The 22,046-nt window shown below is 51.1% G+C and overlaps 1 protein-coding gene across 1 annotated transcript in view; it reads right to left on the bottom strand.

The window, feature by feature from the left end:
• Window positions 1-532: 532 nt before the first annotated feature.
• SLC28A1 (solute carrier family 28 member 1) overlaps window positions 533-22,046 on the bottom strand; it is a 37,640-nt gene continuing 16,126 nt past the window's right edge. Inside the window, exons 7-19 of the mRNA XM_074318330.2 lie at window positions 19,462-19,603; window positions 18,726-18,839; window positions 17,373-17,450; window positions 12,340-12,420; window positions 11,178-11,258; window positions 10,395-10,520; window positions 6,856-6,986; window positions 5,628-5,796; window positions 5,308-5,505; window positions 2,445-2,526; window positions 1,655-1,753; window positions 1,425-1,536; window positions 533-1,188 (exon numbers count right to left, since the gene is read on the bottom strand). Of these exons, the coding sequence (XP_074174431.2) occupies window positions 1,116-1,188; window positions 1,425-1,536; window positions 1,655-1,753; window positions 2,445-2,526; window positions 5,308-5,505; window positions 5,628-5,796; window positions 6,856-6,986; window positions 10,395-10,520; window positions 11,178-11,258; window positions 12,340-12,420; window positions 17,373-17,450; window positions 18,726-18,839; window positions 19,462-19,603 (1,486 nt within the window). The 3' untranslated portion in view covers window positions 533-1,115. The remainder of the gene's footprint in view (window positions 1,189-1,424; window positions 1,537-1,654; window positions 1,754-2,444; window positions 2,527-5,307; window positions 5,506-5,627; window positions 5,797-6,855; window positions 6,987-10,394; window positions 10,521-11,177; window positions 11,259-12,339; window positions 12,421-17,372; window positions 17,451-18,725; window positions 18,840-19,461; window positions 19,604-22,046) is intronic.

Raw genomic sequence — 22,046 nt, 5'->3', positions numbered from 1 at the left:
ATAAAGGCGGAGGGGCTGGGAAAACACAGAAGCCTAACCTGCTGGTCAGAGGGCTTGTGGTGGGGACAAAGGGTGGGGGAAGGAGGTGACGGCAAGTATACAAGAGACTTCCTTGACAGCTAGCAGCCCAGCCAAGACATTAAACACCACAGCTTGTGGAACTGGATGGCCTGGATTCAAATTCTGCCTCTTCATCTCCCAGCTGTGTCACTCTGGGCAAGTTACTTAAGCTCTCTGGGCCTCGACTAGGGATACGAATAGTACCTGCCTCATAGGGTTGCTGTAAAGATTGAGTTAGAATATATGCAGCACTGAGAACAGTGCTTGGCACACGGTGCTGTGTACACATATGTGAGCAGCACAATTACGTAGTTTGAGCATTAACCAATATTTCCCAAATTGTGTTCAACAGAATCTTCAACTAAGAGATGCCTCCATAAAAAAGGTTCTTACAGTAAAATAAATTTGGAAAATGTCTCCTGTCATATCCACAAAATCTGACAAGCCCATAGTACAAAAAAAAAAAAAAAGATAGAATAACCGAAATCTGTCTAACTTTATTTATGTTTCCCAAACCTCGAGGACCGTAGAAGCTTCTGGACACCTTGTGGGACAGTGTTCCACGGGACACCGGTTTGGGAAGTGTTAGGGGGAAGGTGTGGGGAGTCTCTGAAAGGAGAGGAGGGGTCTCCAGGAGAAACCGGGGGCAGGGGTAAGCCCCAGAGAGACTTAAGTGCCCAGAGAGGAGGGGAGGCAGGGGCTGAGACCGGGCTGAGGCACCAAACAGACCCATGGCGGGGGGTGGGGGTGGCCTGGAGAAGACAGGATGCTGCCAGACAGACGTAGAGAAGAGAGAAGGGGAGGCAGAGGTGACCCTGAGAATTCACACTGGGGAGGCAGGGAATGGGGGAGCAGCAAGGTGTGAAGAGTGGGGGGCATTCTTCACTCACACACCCACTCAGTCTCTGCCCGCTCACCCCATCACTGCTTCCCGGTATGTGACTGTGGTGGGTCTAAGCCATGTGACTTCCCAAGGAGAAGCCTGGGAAGGGAAAGGTGGGACAGCCGCCTCCTGGAGAGGAACAGCCATCAGAGGCACAAAGGCATGTGCCCCGCTATGCACAGATCGTGTGGTTGTAAAATCGACAGCAGTTGTCCAAGGCCTCGGGGCTGAACTCTGGGCTGGTGCTGAAAAAAAGGAAAGGCTGCAGTCTGAGCTCTAGGACTGGCTCTGCTGGCCACTAAAGGCTGTGCAACCCTGGGAAAGTTGCTCCATGTCTCTGGTCGGCCTTTCCTCCCCCAGGGGCCCTGCTTGCTCCTCCCCTGGCCACACCAGCCACAACCATGGCATTTCTACCCCCCAGGCACTCAGGCCTCCTGCCCCGTCACGCAGCGCGTGGTGGCCTCTCGGCCCAGGCCCTCACCTCTGGAAGACTTCGCGGCAGCACTGGTACACCTCAAAGCTGCTGCTGCTCAGGGTCGTGTTCAGGAGGGATGCACAGTTGACCTCAGCCCCCCTGGGCATGTAGAGGATCCCTGTGCAAGGAAAGCAGCCGGTAAGCGGGGCCCACCCCCACCCCCCACCGCCAGGGACTCCCAGAAAGGCCAGAGCCCCAGTGCCACCAAATCGGGGCTATGACACACAGGGACTCACCTGCCACACAGGCGTTCACCAGGGACACGCAGGCGCCTGTGCAGAGTGCCCGGAGCACGATCTGGGAGAAGTGACTCTTCCGCTGTGGGGCCATGGAGGCTGCAAGGGGACAGGCATGCTCAGGGCCAGGACACCGTGCTCCTCTTTGCTGATGGCTGTATCTGCCAGAGGGAGCGGCGGCGTCCTCCCGACCGCTGTGAGCTCGGGAGCCCTCCTTGGCCTGAGCTGGCCCCCCGGCAGCATCCCATACCTCCTCCCCACACCACCAGTGGCAGACACATGAAGAGAAAGGGAGTCGCGAGTCAAGTAGACCTGGGATTAAATACAGGCTCAGCCACATACTAGCTGAGTGACCTGGGCCGTCACTTCACTTCTCCAAGACTCAGTCTCCTCCTCTGCAAAATGGGGTGGCTATACCCCGAGGCAGGGGAGTTACGAAGAGTGGGAATGTTTTTTGTAAAGAGCTGAGAGCTGGGCAGAGTCTTCCTCCCTGGCACCCTCCACCCCCCGGCCTGCCTGTCACAGTGGGCAGGGGACCTGGCCGGCCAGAGCTTCAGGGCACAGGCAGCACGCACCTCCCATCCCTCCCCACACCCTGAGTCAGGCTTGGCCCGGGCCATCCCCAGCAGCAGAGAAACCACAGAACACCCGGGCTGGGAGGAACATCCGTGGATGACCATCCCTCAGGCCCCGCCTTAGACGAATGGGAGAACTGAAGCCGACGGATTCCCGGGAAGCTGGTTCACAGCCAGGACTGGAGAACACGGGGGAGGCCCCCCCCAGGACTCACTCAGGCCCCCCAGCATGATCCCAATGGAGCTGAAGTTGGCAAATCCACAGAGGGCATACGTCGTGAGGATTTCTGCTCTGACCTGGAAACACAGACAGTGGGTGAGGAGGGGCTCCCCTCAGATGGGACCCCACACCACCCAGCTCCCTGGCCTTCATGTCACCCACTCGCTCTGTGCCTTTGACCTCGGAAGTGCTCAATGCTGCCCCCTCCTAGGCCGTGCACACCCACCTCTAAGCCAGTTCGCGCTGCACCACAGAGCCCTTCAATCCACTGAGCTTCAGCCCCAGGCTTCCGGGCTGTGATTCAGGCTGGCTCAGGCCCACCACGCTCTGGACCCAGGGGGCACTTGGGTGAATGCCCCCCCAGGACTCTACAGTCCTGCGCTTCTGTCTAGTGGGGACCTCTCAGGCTGGGAGCCCTCTCGGGTGCTGTCATGCTGAGAATGGAGGGAGTGTGGCCCAGTGAAGACAGTGAGGGACTTGGAGCCCAACCGACTTGGGTTCCAGGCTTGTCCCCACCTCTGATCAGGTTGAGCAAATCAGTAGTTTCTCCATCTGGAATGTGGGGGTGATAGGACCAGCCTGGGAGGCTATAGTAAGGATCATAGCACGTATGGGAAGTGCCAGGCATACAGCACATGTTTAGGCAAAGCAATTCTCCTTCTGCTTTGCTCTGAACAGTTGTTCGATTTTCCAGAAAGTTGTTCCCGTAAGAGCCAAAATGGAACAATTTGGGGGGAAAACTGGCTTAGACCCACACCTCACACTATATAAAAATTTAATTCTAGATCAAAGATGCAGATAAGTATTAATATTTTAAACATCAAATAAACGGAAATGTAGATATTACATTTATAAGGTAGTGTTATAACTCATTTTCGAGAGAAGCAAACAGGCTCAGAGAGGTTAAGTAACTGAGGAAGGTCACATAGCAAGAAGGGAACTGTTAGAATTTGAACTCAGCTCTGATCACAAAACTCATACTTTTAAATACTCCACCATAATGATTCAGGAATTTAACACTTACCAGATTTCTGGAATGGAGATAACTTTCTAAGTTTACAAATAATAGAAGAAACCACAAAAGAAAAGATTTGGCATAAAATTTGTGTTAAAAGAAAAATCCCCGAATACAAAATAAAGGGGGGAAAAAAGACTAGGAAAAATATATGTAGAAAATATAACAGAAAAAGATTGATGTCTTTATCAGATAAAGAGTTTACACACATTGACGGGGAAAATATTAAGGCACCTGCACCCTGCTGGCTCACCTACAATCACTCTCCATACAGCAGCCCAAGTACTGTGAAGTGTTAGACCTTCCGAAATGCCCTGCTGCTCCGGGGCCTGTGACACGCTCCTTTACGATCACGATCACGACCTTCACTCGCTGCACTTCTCACCTCTCAGTTCTCCAGACAAGTGCTTTTCAATCTAAGAGCCTCTGAACATGCCTCTTTCTTTGCCTGGAATGCTCTTTCCAGCTTCTCCTGGCACCTTGCCCTCCCTCCACATCCTGGTCTAAATGCCACACCACAGGGAGGCCTGAGTGCCTGGCACCTTAGCGACCTCAACAAATACTTGCTGAAAGAATGAAGCTCGTAAAAAAATAGAAAAGATCCTGAAGGAGGGTACCACCCAGGATATCTAAAGGAAGGAGTGAGACTGGAGCGAGGAGTCAGGGGAAACCTGTGCTTTTTACTCCATACAAACATTTTTTTAAAACTAAAGAGCACATTCCTTTACAGTTAAAGAAAATAACAGACAAGGAAAAATCTTTCATGTTAAAAGTTCCTAGTAACCCAAGAAATGCACATTAAAACAATGACCTATTATTTGCTCCTTCAAATCGCAAATTTTTTTTTTAAGAGCTACTCAATACAGTTCAGTGGGTGGTGACATCAGGGCTCACCGGCACAGCTGGGGGCCTTTTCAGCTGGGAAAGTTACCGGGAGCAACCTCACAGGGACTGTGCCGTAGGACTGAGTCATCCCACATCTGGGACGGCTCCTGAGGAAACCATCCGAGAGAAGAACAAAGTTCTGCACACAAAGCTATTCCTTTCAGCGTCGTGTAACATCGCCAAATAATGGAATTAACCCGAATGGCCGGCCAGCAGGGGGCTGGTTAATTATGTGAGGATACAAATATCAGAAATGATGCTTACGTCATAGCAGCAGATGGGGGGAAAGCTGGCTGCAATACAGTCTGGATACTATAATTACAACTATGTGAACTCTCTTAGAAAGAACAGAAGAAAATGCATAAAACAACAATAGCTGTTATTTTGGGATGGTGAGATGGGTAGTTTTTCATTCCTAATGATGTTACCTAGAGCTCTTATTCTTTATAGATCTTCATTTTATAGATCTTTATAAGGTTCATTTTATAGATCTTTTATAATCTTTAAAAGAAATTTTAACCGAAAGAGCCAACCCCAAACTGAATGCAATATACTGACAGTGAATGTGGTGGTGAGGTCTCGCTTTTCACTCTGGGGGCTCCCTGGACGCTCACATCTCTTCCCTTGGGTAGACGTGGCAGATGCTACACTGGTTTTCAAATAGGAATTTTTTCCCAAAATCCAACAAGATTTTCCAATAGGAGAGGCAAAGAGTAGCGGCTGGCCCATGGCCACACAGGATGGTGGCCCATCCACAGCCAGATCTCAGATATCTCCCACAGGCTCCTTCCCTACCCCTCAGCCTCCTAAGTGGTGTCAAGGTAATGGCTGTGAAGCCTGAAGCCGTCTTGTCCCCAGGGAAGTAGGATGTAGGGGGTTGAGCGCTATAGTTCAGTGTGTCTCAGCCAGGCCCAGCTGTGTCACACCCCTGCCTCAGGGAGCGGACGGGGACACTCACGGAGATCCACTGCTTCTTGGCGCCAAGCCACTCCTCGGCCCCTGCGAGCCGGCGCTGCTTGTACTGGGAGAGCTCTTGGTAGGCCACAAACTCGTTCAGAAACAGCTTGATCCCCAGCAGCTCCGCGACCACAGGACAGTCCTCCCAGGCCACGCCCACCAAGAAGGCCACAGGCCGCAGGACGTAGGAGCAGATGAGCTGAGGCAAAAGGCAAGGGGAGCTGCTGGGACCTGGGCTGCCGGCTCCGCTGGGTGTCTAGCCACCACCCATTGCCCGGGGCCACCCCCTTGGCAGGCGAAGCAGGGCGGCCAGAACGGTACCTGGAAGCTGAGCTCCTGGATGTCCACCATGGCCCCCAGCCAGGACAGGGCGGCGTTGACGAAGGCCAGCACCGCCAGGAAGGCGATCAGGTTGGCTGCGATGTTGGCAACGACCTTCACCGACATGGCAGCCCCGCTGCTGGCGGCTTCCAGGAGGTTCTGAGCATCTCTGTTGTTGGGATTGAGAGCCATCTTACTGGCCTGTCCCCAAAACAACAGAACCCTTCCTCCTATAGGGTCAGGGAAGAAGCTTGGATGATGTATTTCAGAGCCAAGCGTCCCTGTCTTCCCTCTGACACCCAGAGAGGGGAAGGGGCTGGACAAGACCCAGACTTCGAGCCCAGAGCCGTCCAAGACAGGAGCTGTTAGCCACGTGCGGCTTTTGAGCACGTGAAAGGAGACAGCTCAGAATGGAGATACGTTGTAAGTTTTAAATACACACCAGATTTTGGAGATCTAGTACCAAACATGTGAAATCGCTCATTAATCGTTTTTATACTGATTACATGTTGAAATAATAATATTTTGGATATACTGGGTTAAATAAACTATTTTATTAAAATCACCAGTTTCTTTTTACTCTTTTAAAGATGGCGACTAGAAAATTTTAAATTAGATGTAGCTCACATTACATTTCTATAGGGCGGTACTGCTCTGGACCTCCAGGAAGTTGTGAAGTTGGGGCTGCCTACGGTATCCCCAAGCACATTTGTCAAAAGTAGTGCCTTTTCAAGATTAAAAAAAAACAAAAACAACCCACAGTGGTTGTTAAGACTACAATGAAGAGATGTTAGGGCGTGAGTGAAATCCAGGACGGCGCCCAATATGTCAGTGTGTGATGGACACCTTGGTGGTCAGAGCTCAAAGCATGTGGAGAAGGTGGAGAAGGTGGCATGGAGCCTTTTCATGACCCTCCTGCCACACACACACCAGGCCACATTCCCAAAAACCAGGCCACTCTCCCACTGTTTCCTGCTGGGCCGAGGCTGGAAATTAAGATGGAAGAACTAGAGTCTGTGTTTCTGCCTGCAAAGCCACAACGAGGGCAGTGAAAGCTGGGCCTGGGCTTGGTGGAAGGGCGGAGAAAATGGGACTCCTGCCGTCCCCACCTCGGCTCCTGTCCCCACCTCGGCTCCTGTCCCCTCCTCGGCTCCTGTACCCTCCTTGGCTTCTGTCTCCACCTCTCCCACCACCACTGGCCCCTCTGCTGGCCCTCGCCGGTGCTCACCCGCAGCTCAGTTTCACTCCTTCCTCACTCCTGAACTTGGACTCCTCCACCTCCGGGTAGACCAGCTTGGACAGCGCCAGAGCACAAGGGGCGGCCATCACAGAGGCGGCAATCAAGGAGGCAGCATCGATCTGCAGGGGTGAGAATGGAGAGCAGTCAGAGGGTACGCCCCGGGCAGCAGACCCCACTTGTGTGTCGTCATGGGCAGTACTGCTGCCATCGTTACTGATGATAACACCTTTCTATGCAGAGGGTCTCAGGCTGTCACGTACAGAACCTCCTCCTTTCCCCAGTACTTCTGTAAGTTAGGCAGGACACGTACACTTGACCCTTGATCTATGGAGGGGTTAGGGGTGTTGACACCCCACACAGTCAAAACTCTGTGTGTAACATTTGACTACTTGAAAACTTAACTACTAACAACAGCCCACTATTGACCAGAATCTTTACAACAACATACATAGTCAATTAACACATATTTTGTACATTACATGTATTATATACTTTAGTCTTATAATAAAGATAGAGAAAATAAAATGTTATTAAGAAAACACATTTGTATTTATTTTTTAAAAATCTGCATATAAGTGGACCCATGCAGTTCAAACTCATGGCTGTTCTCAAGGGTCAACTGTAGTGTTATCCCATTTTACAGACAAGGAAACTGAGGCCTCAGAGAATTAAATGTGGCTTGCCCAATATATACAAGACAAGGAATTAAAACCCAACATGTCTTTTGGCTCCAAGTTCAAGATTTTTCCTTTTCTTCCAGGCCGTCTCCCTTTGACCACTAACCCAAGGGCTGGTTCACCACTGGCTGAGGGCTTTGTGATGGTTTCAGACAAAGCTCACAGAACTGGAAAGTTGGGATGGAGCCAAGAGGTGACACAATTCGACCTCGCAGTGTAGGGATGTCTTCCGTCTATAGCATCCTTCCTTGAATACTCACTGTGACAGGGAACTCACCACTTTGAGGCAACCCATCACACCCACTCTTGTGTTTGGAGAGCTCTTTCTCAGGAAATCTGCCTCCTACAACAGCCACCCTTTCGCCCTGGGTCCTGCCATCTTCTGGAGCCATGCTTAGAAGCCCTTCTCAGCACGATGGTGGAGCCACCTGAGCCCCAGGATGGTCCCTGCCTAGATTTCCATCCTTACTGCGGCCCCACACCCTCTGCTTCCCTGCTGCCTTCCATGGAGATAGACAGGACACTTTGTCACCACTGTTATTTACTAAATGGGAAAATTAGAACCAACCCAAGCATCTAACAATGGGGGAGCGGATACGCATTGTCAAGCTGCCATCTAAAACAGTGGTTACCAAGGCTTTGCAATAACGTGGGGAGATGCCCACAAAATTGCATATAAAAGCATAACCACAATGGCAAGGGAAAAAAGAAACTCCAAAACTATGAAAGGAATACATCAACATGCTGACCAATTGTCTGTTCCTAAGTAATAGGGCCAAGGGTGATATTTTTTTCTTCCTGCTTTTTTGCACATTTTGAAGTGTGTGTGTATGTGTGTGTGTATTTAATTCTTAAACTGCTGTGAGGTGGGAAGTAATCCCGCCCATTTTACAGATGTAGAAACTAAGTAGCAGATGCTCACCTGGCCCTGCTCAGGGCCCCACAGACCCAGCCCAGGGGGCTCCCACTCTTGCACAACTAACTGAGGAGCAGCAGTGGCCGAGCCCCTCAATGTCACCCTGCTCAGTCTGTGTCCACAGCGCCAGGCACACATCTACACCTCCTCTTGTTGTGGTCCCTGAACCAGACGGGTGGGTATAGAGACCGTTTTCCAGGGAGAGTTAAGAGAACTGGTGCCTGCTTTAGAGCTTTTGGGAAATACGGTGAAAATGGAGATGTATGTGGAAGCCACCATTAAAGGATGGGTGACCCCTGGGACCACAGACCAGGGGGGAAGGTCGAGACCAGCACTGTCCAATACAATAAAGAAATATTCTCTATCATGTAATCAATATAAAGCTTATTAATAAAATACAGACATTTATCTTTTCCCATAGGAAGTCTCAGAGCAGATCTCATTCCAGACAAGCCACATTTCACGTGCTCAATAGCCATGTGGCTACCCTGTAGGACAGCGCTGATTTAGAAATATCCAGATATTAGCGATAACGGGCGCAAGGAAAAGGAGCCAGAAGCTGAGCAACACATACCAAGGAGGAGAGGGCAAGAGGGATCTTTCTGGAGTTCAGGGGCTGAGGGCAGAGCCAAACATACAGTGTGGGACTGCCTGGAGGAGGGAGTGAAAGGGGAGAGGGGAGAGGGCGGGGAGTCAGGGCTGTGGGAGAAAGCCCTGAGGCTGCTGCAGTGGCGGCCAGGAGCCAGGTGAGGGCAGCAGAGAGCTTCTCTGACACCACACTGCTCGGGGTAGCTTTCTACCTCGGCCACCACCTGTGGCTGTGAATAGAGGCCCCGGGCTACCTGGCTGATGCTGGCAGCCACTGCATATTCCGTAGCGCTACAGGGAAGTGGGGACGCAGGCCCCGTCAGTGGGGAGGCCCCATTGCCTGGGGCGAGACCTGGACTCCAGCCTGAGAAAGGGAAGGAAAGCAGGCTCAGTTGTAAGGCAGATTGTGGGAAGGGACAGAGTTCTTCAGGATTTTAGTCTCATGTAATGACAGTGACATGCATGCAGTAGAAAGAATACCATTCTATTAACTGGCTGTGGGACCCAGAACAAAGTGAAGAGAGTTAAAGCCCCTAAGTCCCAAAAATATTATGGCGCTCCCTGCCCTAGTACGACACCATGAAAAACGTTTCAGGAAGTTCTGAGCTTCCATTTTTGAAATGTCAAATTCCTTCCCAATCAGTTGGTGATGGGGTGTGTGTGTGTGGGGGGGGGCTCGGGGGGGGGGCACACTAGCTCTGATGGGCCTTTCCTAAGCCTCAGTGAACCAGCTGACCTGGGAAATTCTGGATGGGAGGGTGCCAGGCCAAAAGACAAAGCCCCGAGTCCCTGGGGCTGTCCTGAAAAGTCACACCGCTGCCTCTCTGCCCAGGCAGCTCTGTGGAGCTGAGCTTACTGTATGGCCCAGGGGTCCTAAAGGAAGGAGGGACCCAGGGGCAGCCTGGCTTGTCCTCAAGCCCACCTCGCAGCCACACCCCCAAGGACAGAGATGATAGACACAGGCGGAATTTGGGTCCAGAGAACGGGACACTGGGGGTCATTCTTATCATCCCTCACACACAGCGTCAGGGACAGGGAAAGGCAAACCATGCCCCCCCCCCCACTCCAGGGACTAAGTGCCACTGCACTGTGTGGATGAACCTTCCCAACTCACCCCCTTACTGCTTGACATTTACGCTGTTTCTTGTTATGGGTTTTTGTTTGTTTGTTTGTTTTGCTATTACAAATAATGTTGGAATTTTGCAGTTTTGGAACACTTGTGAAAATATTTCTGCATTGTAATATTCCTAACTGCATCAAAGGGAAGGAGTATTTTAAAGTTGACGGATAGACGTTCTCCAAAAAGGTTAGAGCACATGACACTCCCATCAAGAATGTGTTCATACCCCAAAGGAGATGTAGGCCCCCAGCAGGGAGCCGGCAATGGTGGCATAGCCTCCGGTCATGACCACGTGCACCTCAGAGAGCGTCATGTCTGCCAGGTAGGGCCGGATCAGCAGAGGAGCCTCAGTCTGCAAGCAGGAGAGATGTCAGACAAGCAGCTGGCCAGGCCAGCACAGGCAGCTGGGGCGTCTCCTCCTCCCAGGAGTGGGCAGGCCACAGTGAGTGCTGGGGGTCCCAGGGGAAGAGATGGCAGGTGGGGTGAGGCCTGGGGTCTGTACTTGGCTCACCCCTAGCCCGTCCACTTGGCCTGATAATAATCCCGTGTCAAGTGCCTACCACGTCCAAGCACCCCACTAAGCACCCCACATTCATTACTCACAAACTACTGAAAAGATCAGCCCTATTTTCCAGGAAAGCAAACGGAGAGGCTCAGAGAGGTTCAGGATATGGCCTCTGTTCATGCAAATGGGCCAGAAGCCCACTCCTGAGCCTCAGTTTCCTCATGTACAAGGGGAGAAAGTGGGACTCCATTGTAGGATTTGTGAGTCTCTAATCTGATGGAGACAGCCTAGGCCTGGAGTGGTAGGAGGTGCCAGACACACAGCAGCCTCCCTGGCATGACCCAGGCAACGTGCACCCCCAGACGTGCAGCCTCCTTTGGTGACTCTGGGAGAAGGTTCGCATAGGTCTTCCGCTGACTGAATCAGAGCTCCAGGGCCCCAGGGCACCCGCCCTCCTTGGCGAGGCTACTGACCAGCCTGACGGCAGGAGGCTGCAGGACCCACCTGGCTCACAAAGATATTTCCAGCCACACTCAGGGTCTCGGTGGCCGTGGTGCCCATGGTCACCTGCATCAGCCAGGCGATCTAGAAAGAAGCAGGTGCTCTTAGTGGGCTGACGCCAGCAAGTCCCCGAGACAGAGAGAGACGGGGTGGAATTACCTTACACATCTTCCTTCCAACTCCCAGCCTTCCCAGGTAGGACCCCCTCGCCTATATTTCCCTAAAAGGTCCATTCATCTTCTCTTTCCAAACTTCCATTGGTGGGGGCTCACCATCATGGAAAAGGGATTCCACAGTCAAATGTATTTGAGAGTTACTGTATACACACACCTTGGAGATAACCACTAGTTTAGCAAAGGCTCTGAGGAGCCCTGCACGAAACTTGTTTAAATCTGGTACTTCTCAGGCTGCCCGTTCCCTAATGCGTCTTCTACAAGTAAGTAGACACAGCTATCCTACCCTTCACCTCCTCCACCCTGGCTTCTCTTTCCCGGTCCCATCACCCCCACTTGCTTCAGCCATTCTATGGAGGGTGTCCAGCCATTTTACTCTCCCACCGATGGTTCAGTTTATTACAGCCCCTTGGTTGAACCCATGCTCCAGATTTGGGGATCATTGCCTTCCTCGCACCACACACTGAGGTTTTAACATACTTGTAACTACAGGTGGTTTTGCATTTCTGGCAGCCACCCGATGATGCTGGGTTATTCTGAGCTCAATCAGCTAAAACCTCAGAATCTTTGGCCAGGCCCAATGCTGTCTCCTGCATCCTGGTTTTGTGCAGCAGATTTTGTGAACATAAGCACAGGATTTGGCATTTATACCAGCTAAGTCTGGCCAATATGGCCCACTGCTCCAGTCTCTCAAGATCTTTTTGATATAAATTATTTTTTTCCCTCCATTCTGCAATCTCCCCTCCCACAAAGACCACCTCAGATTTGGTGCCATTTCTCCTTTGTATCATGAGAAGAGACTCTGTGAAAAGACGTTTGGTTAGCAGATTTGACAGGGTGTAGACTCTGGGAGCAGGGGATTCTGGGAAGTCCAGGCTCTCAGAGCAGGGGGTCGGGGGAGGGCGTGGGCTCTGGGAGCAAGGCATTCTGGGAGACTGTGAGCCCTGTGGGCAGGTGGCCATGGGAGAGCCCACCACGGCACTGGGACTCACCTTCAGGATCACCCACTGCATGAGGCCCAGGTAGTAGAGAACTGACATGACACAGCTGAAGAAAACGATAATGGGCAGAACCTACCAGGAAAGAGCAGAGGCCCTGGGTTAGATGCAGGCAGGTGGCAGGGGACCAGGCAGGACCACAGAAACCCCAGACAGCCCACACCACGCAAGGCCTTGCCACTCGGAGGCCTGACAGGTCAGGGAAGAGGCTGAGTTCAGTGCATGCACACATACGGGGCCGCTCTGAAGGCACGGCTGGCCGGCCCCTCGACATATGGGCCGTCCACCCCGAAGAGACCTGTGCCTGGCGGAGACGCAGGACCTGAGCTCACCACTCTCTCACCTGTCAAGTGGGGCTACAACGCCCGCCGCGCGGGGCTCAGAGCCGAGCTCCTCGCAGTGTCCATCTGCCGTGAGCACACCCCCGGGCCCACGTCCCTGGCCTTCGCCCGAGTTAGGAGCCCCTCGTCCGTCTACTGTTCCACTTCCACTCACTGCCAGTCGTGGACCTGCCACCAGCATTTCCTCCTGTCACCCCGTCCCCTAGTACCAGACTTCTCACTTCTTCGCTCATGCCAAGCCTCCCCCGTTCTTCCTTCAAAACTTCGCTCACATCCATCGCCTGTGTCCACGCCAGGGCCCCACCCCGGTGCCGCCTCACATGAGCTGTTGGACAACAGTGAGGGCTGGCGACAACTAACGGTCTGTCAGGGGAGGGCGAGCTTAACAACCTGCGGGACAGCCATGCACGGGGGCACTAACGTCGAGGAGCAAGAAAGACGAGGCTCCCTCTGGGCACTTCCAGCCTGATTTCCAAGGCGGTTCATAAAATGGATAAGGGAAAGTGAAGAAAAAGGCACTGCTCTATGTGTAAACAAGGTGGGGGGGGCATGCTGTGTGTGCACACAACCATGGTGGGTGATGGCAGCGGCCTTGGGGAGGGAACTGGGGGACTTGGGGATCAGGAGTGGGAGGGAGACTCGCTTTTCACCATATTCCCTTTTGTTCTGTTGGAATGTGTGATCTGCTCCAGACAGTTGTAAAGTGATAAGTGATACAGCGTTGGTAACACCGGTAATACCGGAGCATCCTCGGGCTAAACCGTCAAGTGGGGAAATTGGAACGTTACAACCACCGAAAGAAGGCTGGGGGCCTGGACCCCCAGACAGCCAAAGTGGCGTCTGTGTGCTGGGACTGTGCACATTTTTTCTTCTTTCTGGTCTGCTCCTCTAATTTTATGTCACAGGTGGGCACTTCTCAGGGGAGGGAAGCACGGGCAGATGGGAGGTGTGGGGAAAGCTCATCAGTTTGTTTTTGAACCTGCTGGGTTTGAGATGCCTGCGGCATATCCAAGTGGGGAGCTGGAGACAAGGTCAGGAGCTCAGAGGCACCACCTGGGCCAGGCCTTGGTTTGAGGCTCGTCCACACAGAAGTATAGGTCGAGGCTGGGGAGATGCAATGCTGAGGAAACCGCCCTGAGTGACAAGGGCAATGACTAAGGCCAGGACCCTGGGCTCAGCGTCACGGTGAGAGAAAAAGGAGAGGCGCATGGAGGAGATGAAGAAGAAAGAGTCAGAGAGGCTGGAGGACGTCCAGGAGACAAGGACAGTTTTTCTGGAAGGGATGGTCTGTCAGCTGAGCCACAGGCATCACGGAAATCTAGAAAGGTAAGGACTGAGATGGACCCTTGGCGCTTAGCAATTCAGGGTCTGTGGCGGCCCAGGTAAGAGAGTGTCAGATGAGGGGTGGGGACAGAGGCCAGGTGTCAGAGAACCAGGGAAGAATGGGACATGAGGAAGTAGAGACAGCAGGCTTGGCTGTGTGAGAAGGAGGAGGGGCCACAGTAGAGAGGGGAGAGGGAGGGAGGAAGGGCTGTGTTTGTTTTTAAGAAGAAAGAATCTTAAGCAATCAAATTTAGGCTCCAGTTCAAAATGAAGGGAGATGACACAATGGCCCCTGATGAGAACAGAGACTGCCCTGGGCAGATCCCCTGGAGATGGGGGAGAAGCACCACTGAGATAGGTTTCTTTTCCTTTCCTTCCCAGATGAAGGCTGCAGGGTTTATCGGAACCTGGGTATATCTGGACCTGTTCCACTCACATCTGTCACCCACTTCATTGCAGTGGGATGTCACCTGACAGAGCGTACAGGCACTGGCTGGAGAAAGCCTTTCCTCTCCCGTGACTCCCTCTGGCTGCCTGGTGCTGGACACACCCCCAGCACGAGGGGTGGTGACATCATTCTGCTGTCCCTTGGAGTAAAAACGCACAGAGGATCACGTACTGTCTAGACAGCTCATCCAATTCATCATGTGAGGGACGGCTGGGCAGGCTGGCAGTGCTGCAGAGATGGCCAGAGCCAGGGAGAAGAGCGCCCAGGGCACTGGACCCAACTGCAGAATTAGACCGTCTCCGGCAGCAACCAAGAGACATTTTCTACCTGTGAGATGGGGATCTTGTGGAAGGGAAGCTATGTCTAGGGAGGGAAGATGAATGGAAAAGAGGTGGCCCTGATTTTCTAAGGTGGGGCATTTAATACTAAATAAGGTCTCTGAGGCCATGTCTCCCAGAGGGGAAACATCCCTGGGACCTGTAGTGTATAAGATGACATAAGACTAGGTAGGCAGCTGAAGAGAATGCTGCCCTAGGAAGGGAGAGGGAAGGGCCAGTAAGTCCTACTATGTGTCTGTGTGGTCCTACTATGTGCCAGGTACCCAACGTGGTGACTCATCAATCCTCAACGGTACTGGCTGACCTGCTAGTACCAATGCTCACCTATGACTCAAGGGAGAACAAACTTCTAACTCTTCTCAGCCAGTGGTTCTCAAAGCGTGGGCCCTAGACCAGCAGTATCACGTGAGAATTTGTGAGAAATGCACCTTTTGAGCCCTGCCCCCAGTTTCAGATGAAGTAGGTCTGGGATGGCCTTTGCCGACGCTGCTGGTTCTACTGGTCTGGACACCACACGGCGAGAGCCTCCCTCCGAGCAGGCAGCATGTCCTCACCAGGAAACAGGTTTCAAAGGCAGGACTAAACCCACGTGGACATGGCCCTGTGGGAGCTGAGCCAGGATTCCTGATGACTTCCTGGGGCTGTCTGGGCACCCCCCCACACATACCCCTGGCCCCCAGGCCCAAACACTGCAGACAGAGCCCTGTCACCAGCCCCAAGCAACAATGAACTACAAAAAGCCAAAACTGGAAGGTTTCTCAGCGATGACGGCTGCAATGCCAGGACCCCATTACAGAAAAGCATCACAGAAACCCCATTACAGAAAAGCATCACAGAAACCTCCTGATTTCCTGCCATGCTGTCACTTCACCCAGACAACCTCCCCACACTGCTCCGCATGCCCATCTCTGCCTGTCAAAGTCACCTTCAGAGCCCTCTGCAGATGCCATGCTCTTATATGACCTCTCCTGGTTCAGCTGTCCCGTTTCCCTGCTTTCCACATCTCACCCGTCTCCATTTACATCCCATTCCCTCCCCTGAAAACTGCGCCACTAAGGTAACCAGTGACCCCTTAATTACTAAATCCAATGGCACTTTTCTGTCCTTGTTTTTTCATCTGACTTGATTTTTTTCTCAGTCCTTATCTTGATTTTTTTGTTGTTGTAGCAAAATTTGGCACTGTTGGCCACTGGGGATAGCAGAGGCTGCTGTAGGAAGATGCCGTGAAACCCTCGGGAGGTGAAAACATTTTCCTTCACCCTAGGGGTTCCTAGAAAGACCATGTGAGCACCACTGCTGAGCTTAGGAGGCAGCTGCATGTTCCAGAGGCTGGAGAGTTAGTGAAGGAATGAGTCAACATTTGCTCCCAGGTCAGCCAGACCCAGGAAGGTGTGGGAGCTTGCGGGGAGGTGATCGTGTGGGTGGAAAGTTACCAGAAGGGAGCTGGAGCCAAGATGGAGTGACTAATCAAGACGATACAGCCAGGAGGTGGCTGCCACGTCGTCTGTGCTGGACTCCAGGCCAGGGGAGGTGGGGGTCTGAAGAAGCCCCAGGCAGAGACAGCTTCCTGGAGGAGTGATGAGTTGGACTGTGGCCCAGCAGGAAGCAGCTCAGATTCTGAAAATCTGAGCGAGTTCAGAGTAGACGTCCCCAGGCTGACATGGGCCAACGCCTTGGACTAGGGCCACATGATTCATGGAAAGAAAGCTGCTGAGTCTTACACTCAACTCAGCACCAACAAAGCCATCCCCAGGTTGAGGACAAGTCCCAAGCCTGGCAAGTGTGCGTGTGCGTGTGTGTGTGTGTGTGTGCGCGCGTGATGCAGGGAGGGGGCTGTGAATGAAACCTTGTGACTAGTGAATCTTACGAGAAAGGGAATTCTGTGGCCATGGAGCGTTTGTCTGAAGCCCTGCCTCACCGCGCCCATCTTTGCTATGAAAGCCAGTGGCTCATCCACTGTCCAGAGGACAGGTTCTCCCAGGGGCCAGGAAAGTTAGCGTTTGACAGGGAAATGCTGAGGCTGGTTAGTGACAGACCCACCTCCCTCATTTTCTCCTCTTGGCAGAACATGCAATCTCAGTCTTGAGCGCCCATTAATATGATTTCAATGTATCGTTACTGATCTTAGAGATGCTCGTTGGGAGGGGGGCAGGTGTCACCGACTTCTCCTTAGAGCAGGAAGAAGACACAGCACTTGACGGTAATCTAGTGACCTGGCTCTAGCCCTGGCTCTGCCCTAACTCACTGGGCAATTGTGGCCAGATCACTGCTTCTCTCGGGCCCTGGTTGGACCATATGTAAGAGAAAGGGGAGACCCGAGATCACTGAGCTCCCTCCTAGCCTGACGGTCTATGGATTCATGGTTCTAAAGGGTAATTAGGGAGAGATGCAAGTAGCCGGAAAGGGAGGCCAGGTGGGAGGACAAGCCGCTAACTAACACACGTGGAAACACAAGCCCAGGCTCCGCTCGCAGGCGCCCTCCCCCACCTCCGCCAGGCCCGACCCACGCAGCTTGCTCCCACTCCCCACTAGCTGGAGGCGGCGGGCAGTGGCCTCATGGGCCAAGAGTCAGCTGACCTGAAAGGCAAAGATGTCCTTGACCAGAGTCTCCCCAAACACAAAGCTGGAGCCGGCCTGGGTGTAACTCAGGAAGACCTGAAAGAAGAAAACAAAACAAAAGCCCGGAGTGAGGCCAGGAAGAAGGAGGAAGGAAACAGTGGCGGGGAAGGGGGAACCAGGCTGGATGAGCTGAAAGGCCTCCACTGGCCTTCCCCACAGCCCAGGGGGACAGAGGAACACGAGGCTACAGGCCCTCCCGGCCTCAGGCAGGTTGGTCCAAGGACTGGCCCCCAGCCCTGGGCCTTACAGGGGCTGGAGCACCACCTGGCAACATGGGGTGTTAAAACCACATTTGGGGGCGCTTGCTCCTTCTCAGCATATTCTACAGAAGATACACCCTTTCAATAATTTTTAAAGAAATATTCTGAGATGAGGGTTGATGGATAATAGAGACAACAGAGGAAGCCAGACAATGAGAGGTGAAGGCTGTCAAAGGGGGTGACTCTTGTGCCTGCTCACTCCCCTACTGACCAGAGGCACAGCCCCCATCCTGTCCCCACCCCTCGCGGCCTTGGTGCTGGAATCCAGCCACATTATACAAGACACCTGTATTTAGGCCCTGAACTTGCCCTGTGACTGCAGGGACCTGTCCTTTCTCTTTTCCAGGCCTCAGTGTTCCCATCCATAAAATGGGTGCCATGACCAGAGCAGTAAGTCTGTCTTCTCCTCCACAACAACCCACGCTGATGCCACTGGCATGGCCAGTGGGTGTGCACAGAGCCCGGACACACAGGACGTGGTCGTCTAGAGAACACGAGGCTGAGTACAGGATTAACCTTGTGTCCTCTGTGATTTATATGTGAAAAAGTAAATCATGATGGTTGCGTAACAGTGTGAATGAACTTGAAACTTAAAAATGGTTAAAATTGTAAATATGTTATGTGTATTTACCACAATAAAAAAAATGGAATTCAAAAAAGTATAACTTCAACAAATTGAGCGTTATTTTGAAACACACACATACATGACGCAAATCATTTGTAATTTTTTAAAGCACTCTTAACTATTTTAGTCCCACATCCCTGATGAGAGCTCAGGGCCACATGCCTCGTGCCCAGGTACCCTAAGGACCTCCAATTCTTTCCTGTGTCAGAACCAGCCTCTGTCTGGGCAGGAGGCATCAGGACTGAGGGAAGCAGGGTCCAGCCCCGCCCCCAGCTGCCCACCCGGGATGGTGCCCAGCACACACCCACCTTTCCGGTCCCCGGCCCTTTCTGTGGACTCACTGCCCACCTTCCCCCAACGGAGTGGCTTCTCCTCCCCTCCCTGGCAAGCGGAGCTGCCCTGGGCATCCGGGCGCCATGTACCCACCTGGATCTGGTTGCCCAGCCACTGGAATGCAATGAATCCAGGTTCTGTTCTGATGACAAAGACTCCCAGTACGAACTGTAGCCCAAGGCCCCAGAACACGGCCCGCCAGGACACCTGCCACCCAACAGAAAGGTCCTAGTGAGCCCGGCTCCTGGGGGACCCACAGGGAACAGGGCGGGTGAAGGCAGAGGTGGGGCTGCTCTGAGGGGTTACAGGAGCTGTGGCCTGTTTGTGGGATGGGGGCTGGACCCAGCCAGAGCTCTCGGCCTGCTGCCAGTAGTCACATCCTTCCTGGGGTTCAGAATAGGCCACGGTCGTGACAGCAACGGGCTTGGGGTGGGAAAGGTCTAACCGAAGACTCACGTAAGTCTCAACCAACCTGGAACATGCCGTGGCAGTTGGTGCTGGCTGGGTGGGCAGAGTTTCAGCCTCGGGGTCTGGCCTCAGTGTAACCTCTGTTGGCCGGGACCCTCCCCCACTCCTCCTCCATAGGCAGGACCCCTAGCCGTCACGATCCCACTCCCTCAATGTCCCCACTTTCAGCATTTCATGATTCCTTAGTGGTGATCCCCAGACTCGGGATGTCTGGGAGGCTTGGCTGGAGCCTGGGGGAAGGTATAAGGCACACACACCGTGGAATGGGGGGGATCCTGACAGCGGGGTGGTCGCACCACCAAGGAGGCAGAGGGACACAAGGGGCTGCAGCCCACTCCAGGCCGCACAACTAAGCACTCACTGCGCGATGATGCTTTGAGCAGACAAAGAGGATGCCGACGAACACGCAGATTCCTGCAAAGGAGACCAGCTGCTCGGGCCGCTGGGACGTGTCCAGAACCAGCCACAGGACCAGGCCCAGGAAAGCAGCGAGGGCTAGACCCCTGCAAGAGGGGCAGAAAGCCAGCACCCTCAGCACATCCTCCCCCACACACAACAGCATCCCAGGCTCCAGGGTAAGGGTGCTCAGGGTTAGCGGAGGACAGAGAGCTGTGTGACCTCAGGTGGGCCACCGAGCTTCTCTGAGTCTAATTTCCTCGCTGGGACAATGAAGCCAAAGACGCCCCGTGTCTCAAGGTCGGGAGAGGACTAACTAAGGGGGCGTGTGTACGAGGCTGAGCACCTTGTTCTCCTCGTCCCCAGGCAACAGCTGATCTGTTCTGGCTCCAGATTAGCTGGTATTTTCTCGAATTTTATATAAATGGAATCATACAGCACAGACTCTTTTTCTGTCTGACTTCTTTGACTCAGCATAACTGTTTTGAGGTTCACCCATGGATTTGCCTGCTTCAATAGCTCATTCCTTTTTACTGCTCAGAGCTAGTCCATCGTGTGGATACACCACCTTGGCTACCATTCCCCCATTGATGGGCATTTAGGTTGTTTCCAGTTTGGGGCTATTACAGATAAAGCTGCTATGAACATTCAAACATACCTGTGCAAGTCTTTATAGCAATGTATGCTTCCATTTCCCTTGGGAACGTACTGTACATGGAATGGGTGAATCATATGGTAGGTGGAACTTTTTAGGAGATTGCCGAACTGTTTTCCAAAGTGATTGTACAATTTTACATTCCCACCAGCCGTATGGAAGAGTTTCCATTTCCCCTCATCTCTGCCAACACTGGGGATGGTCAATCTTTTGAATTCTAGTCATTCTAATGTATAGTAGTATCTCTTTTTGGTTTTGTATGTAAGAACTTTACTTAACTCAAGGTCCAAAGATTTTCTCCTCTGTTTTCTCATAGAAGTTTGATAGTTTTAGGCTTTATGCTTAGGTGAATGATCTATTTTCAGTTCACTTTTTATACAATGTCAGTCATGGATCTAAGTTCTTTTGTTTCTTCCTTGCTTCCTCTTCCTGCTTCTTGTGTATATGGCTATGCATACGTTCTGTTGAGATGATGATGATTTTTCCACTGAATTGTCTTAGTAGCCTTGTCAAAAATCAATTAACCATATATATTTGGATCTATTTCTGGACGCTCCATTCTGTTCCATTGATCTATTTATCAGTTTTGATGCCAATACCACACTGTCTTAATTACCGTAGCTTTATAATAAGTCTTAAAGACACGTAGTGTAAGTTCAGCAACTTTGTTCATCTTTTTCAAAGTTATTTTGGCTATTCTAGGTTCTTTATTTCTATATGAATTTCTGTATGCATTCTATATGAATTCGTAATTCTATATGAATTTCTATATGAATTTTAGAATCATCTTACTGGTTTCTACCTATGGTATCTACCTATGGTATCAAAGCCTGCTATGATTTTGATTGACATATTATTAGAATCTATAAATTTGAGGGAAATTGATATATTGACAATACTGAGTCTTCTGACCCATGAACTTGGTAATTTGCTTCATTCGTTTATTTACGTGTCCTTTAATTTCTCTCAGCAATGTTTCAGTTTCCAATGTATAGGTTTGAAGTTCTCTTGTCAGATTTATCCTTAAGTATTTCATATGTTTTATGTTATTCTAAGTAATATTTGTAATTTAAATGTGGTTGCTTGTTGTAGTATATGGAAATACCATTTCTGGGAGGATGTTTATCTTGTCTCTTGCAACCTTGCTAAACTCACTATTAGTTCTACTAGCTTTTTTGTAGATTCCATAGGAATTTTCTATGTAGACAATCATGTTATCTATGAAAAAAGACAGCTTTGCTTCCTCCTTTCTAATCTATATGTCTTTTATTTGTTTTCTTACCTTAATCTTCAAGATAAAACCTCCAGGACAATGCTTAATGAAAGTGGTAAGAATGAACCTTCTTATTTTTTCTTGATCTCAGTAGGAGAGCAGTCAGTCTTTCATAATTTAATATGGTGTTAGCTGCAGATTTTTGGTAGCTGCCTTTTATCAGGTTGAGGAAGTTCCCTTCTATTCTTACTTTGCTCAGAATGTTTATCAAGAATGGATATTGAATTTATTAAATATTTTCTCTGAATCTATTGGTATGATCATATGGCTTTTTGTTTTAGTCTCTTAATATAGTGCATGATATCAACTGATTATTTTTAACGTTAAATCACTTTGCATTCCTGGGATAAAGGAATAAATCTCACTCATTCATAATGTATTATCCCTTTTATATATATTACTGCATTTGATTTTCTAAAATTTTGTTACTAATTTTTACATCTTTGTTCATGAAGGATATTAGTCTGACCATTTAATGTAATTATTAGTATGGGAGAGGGATTAAATCTACCATATTGCTATTTATTTTCCATTTGTCCCATCTGTTCTTTGTTCCCCTTTTCCTATTTTTCTACTTTCTTTCAGATTGACTATTTTTAAATGGTGCTCCTTTATCTCCCTT

Source organism: Rhinolophus sinicus, chromosome 13, assembly GCF_057876585.1.
Source record: "Rhinolophus sinicus isolate RSI-liver-muscle chromosome 13, RSI-T2T, whole genome shotgun sequence".
Lineage (NCBI taxonomy): Eukaryota > Metazoa > Chordata > Mammalia > Chiroptera > Rhinolophidae > Rhinolophus > Rhinolophus sinicus.
The sequence above is the reverse complement of the archived record's forward strand: the minus strand, read 5'-3'. Positions and strand labels throughout refer to the sequence as shown.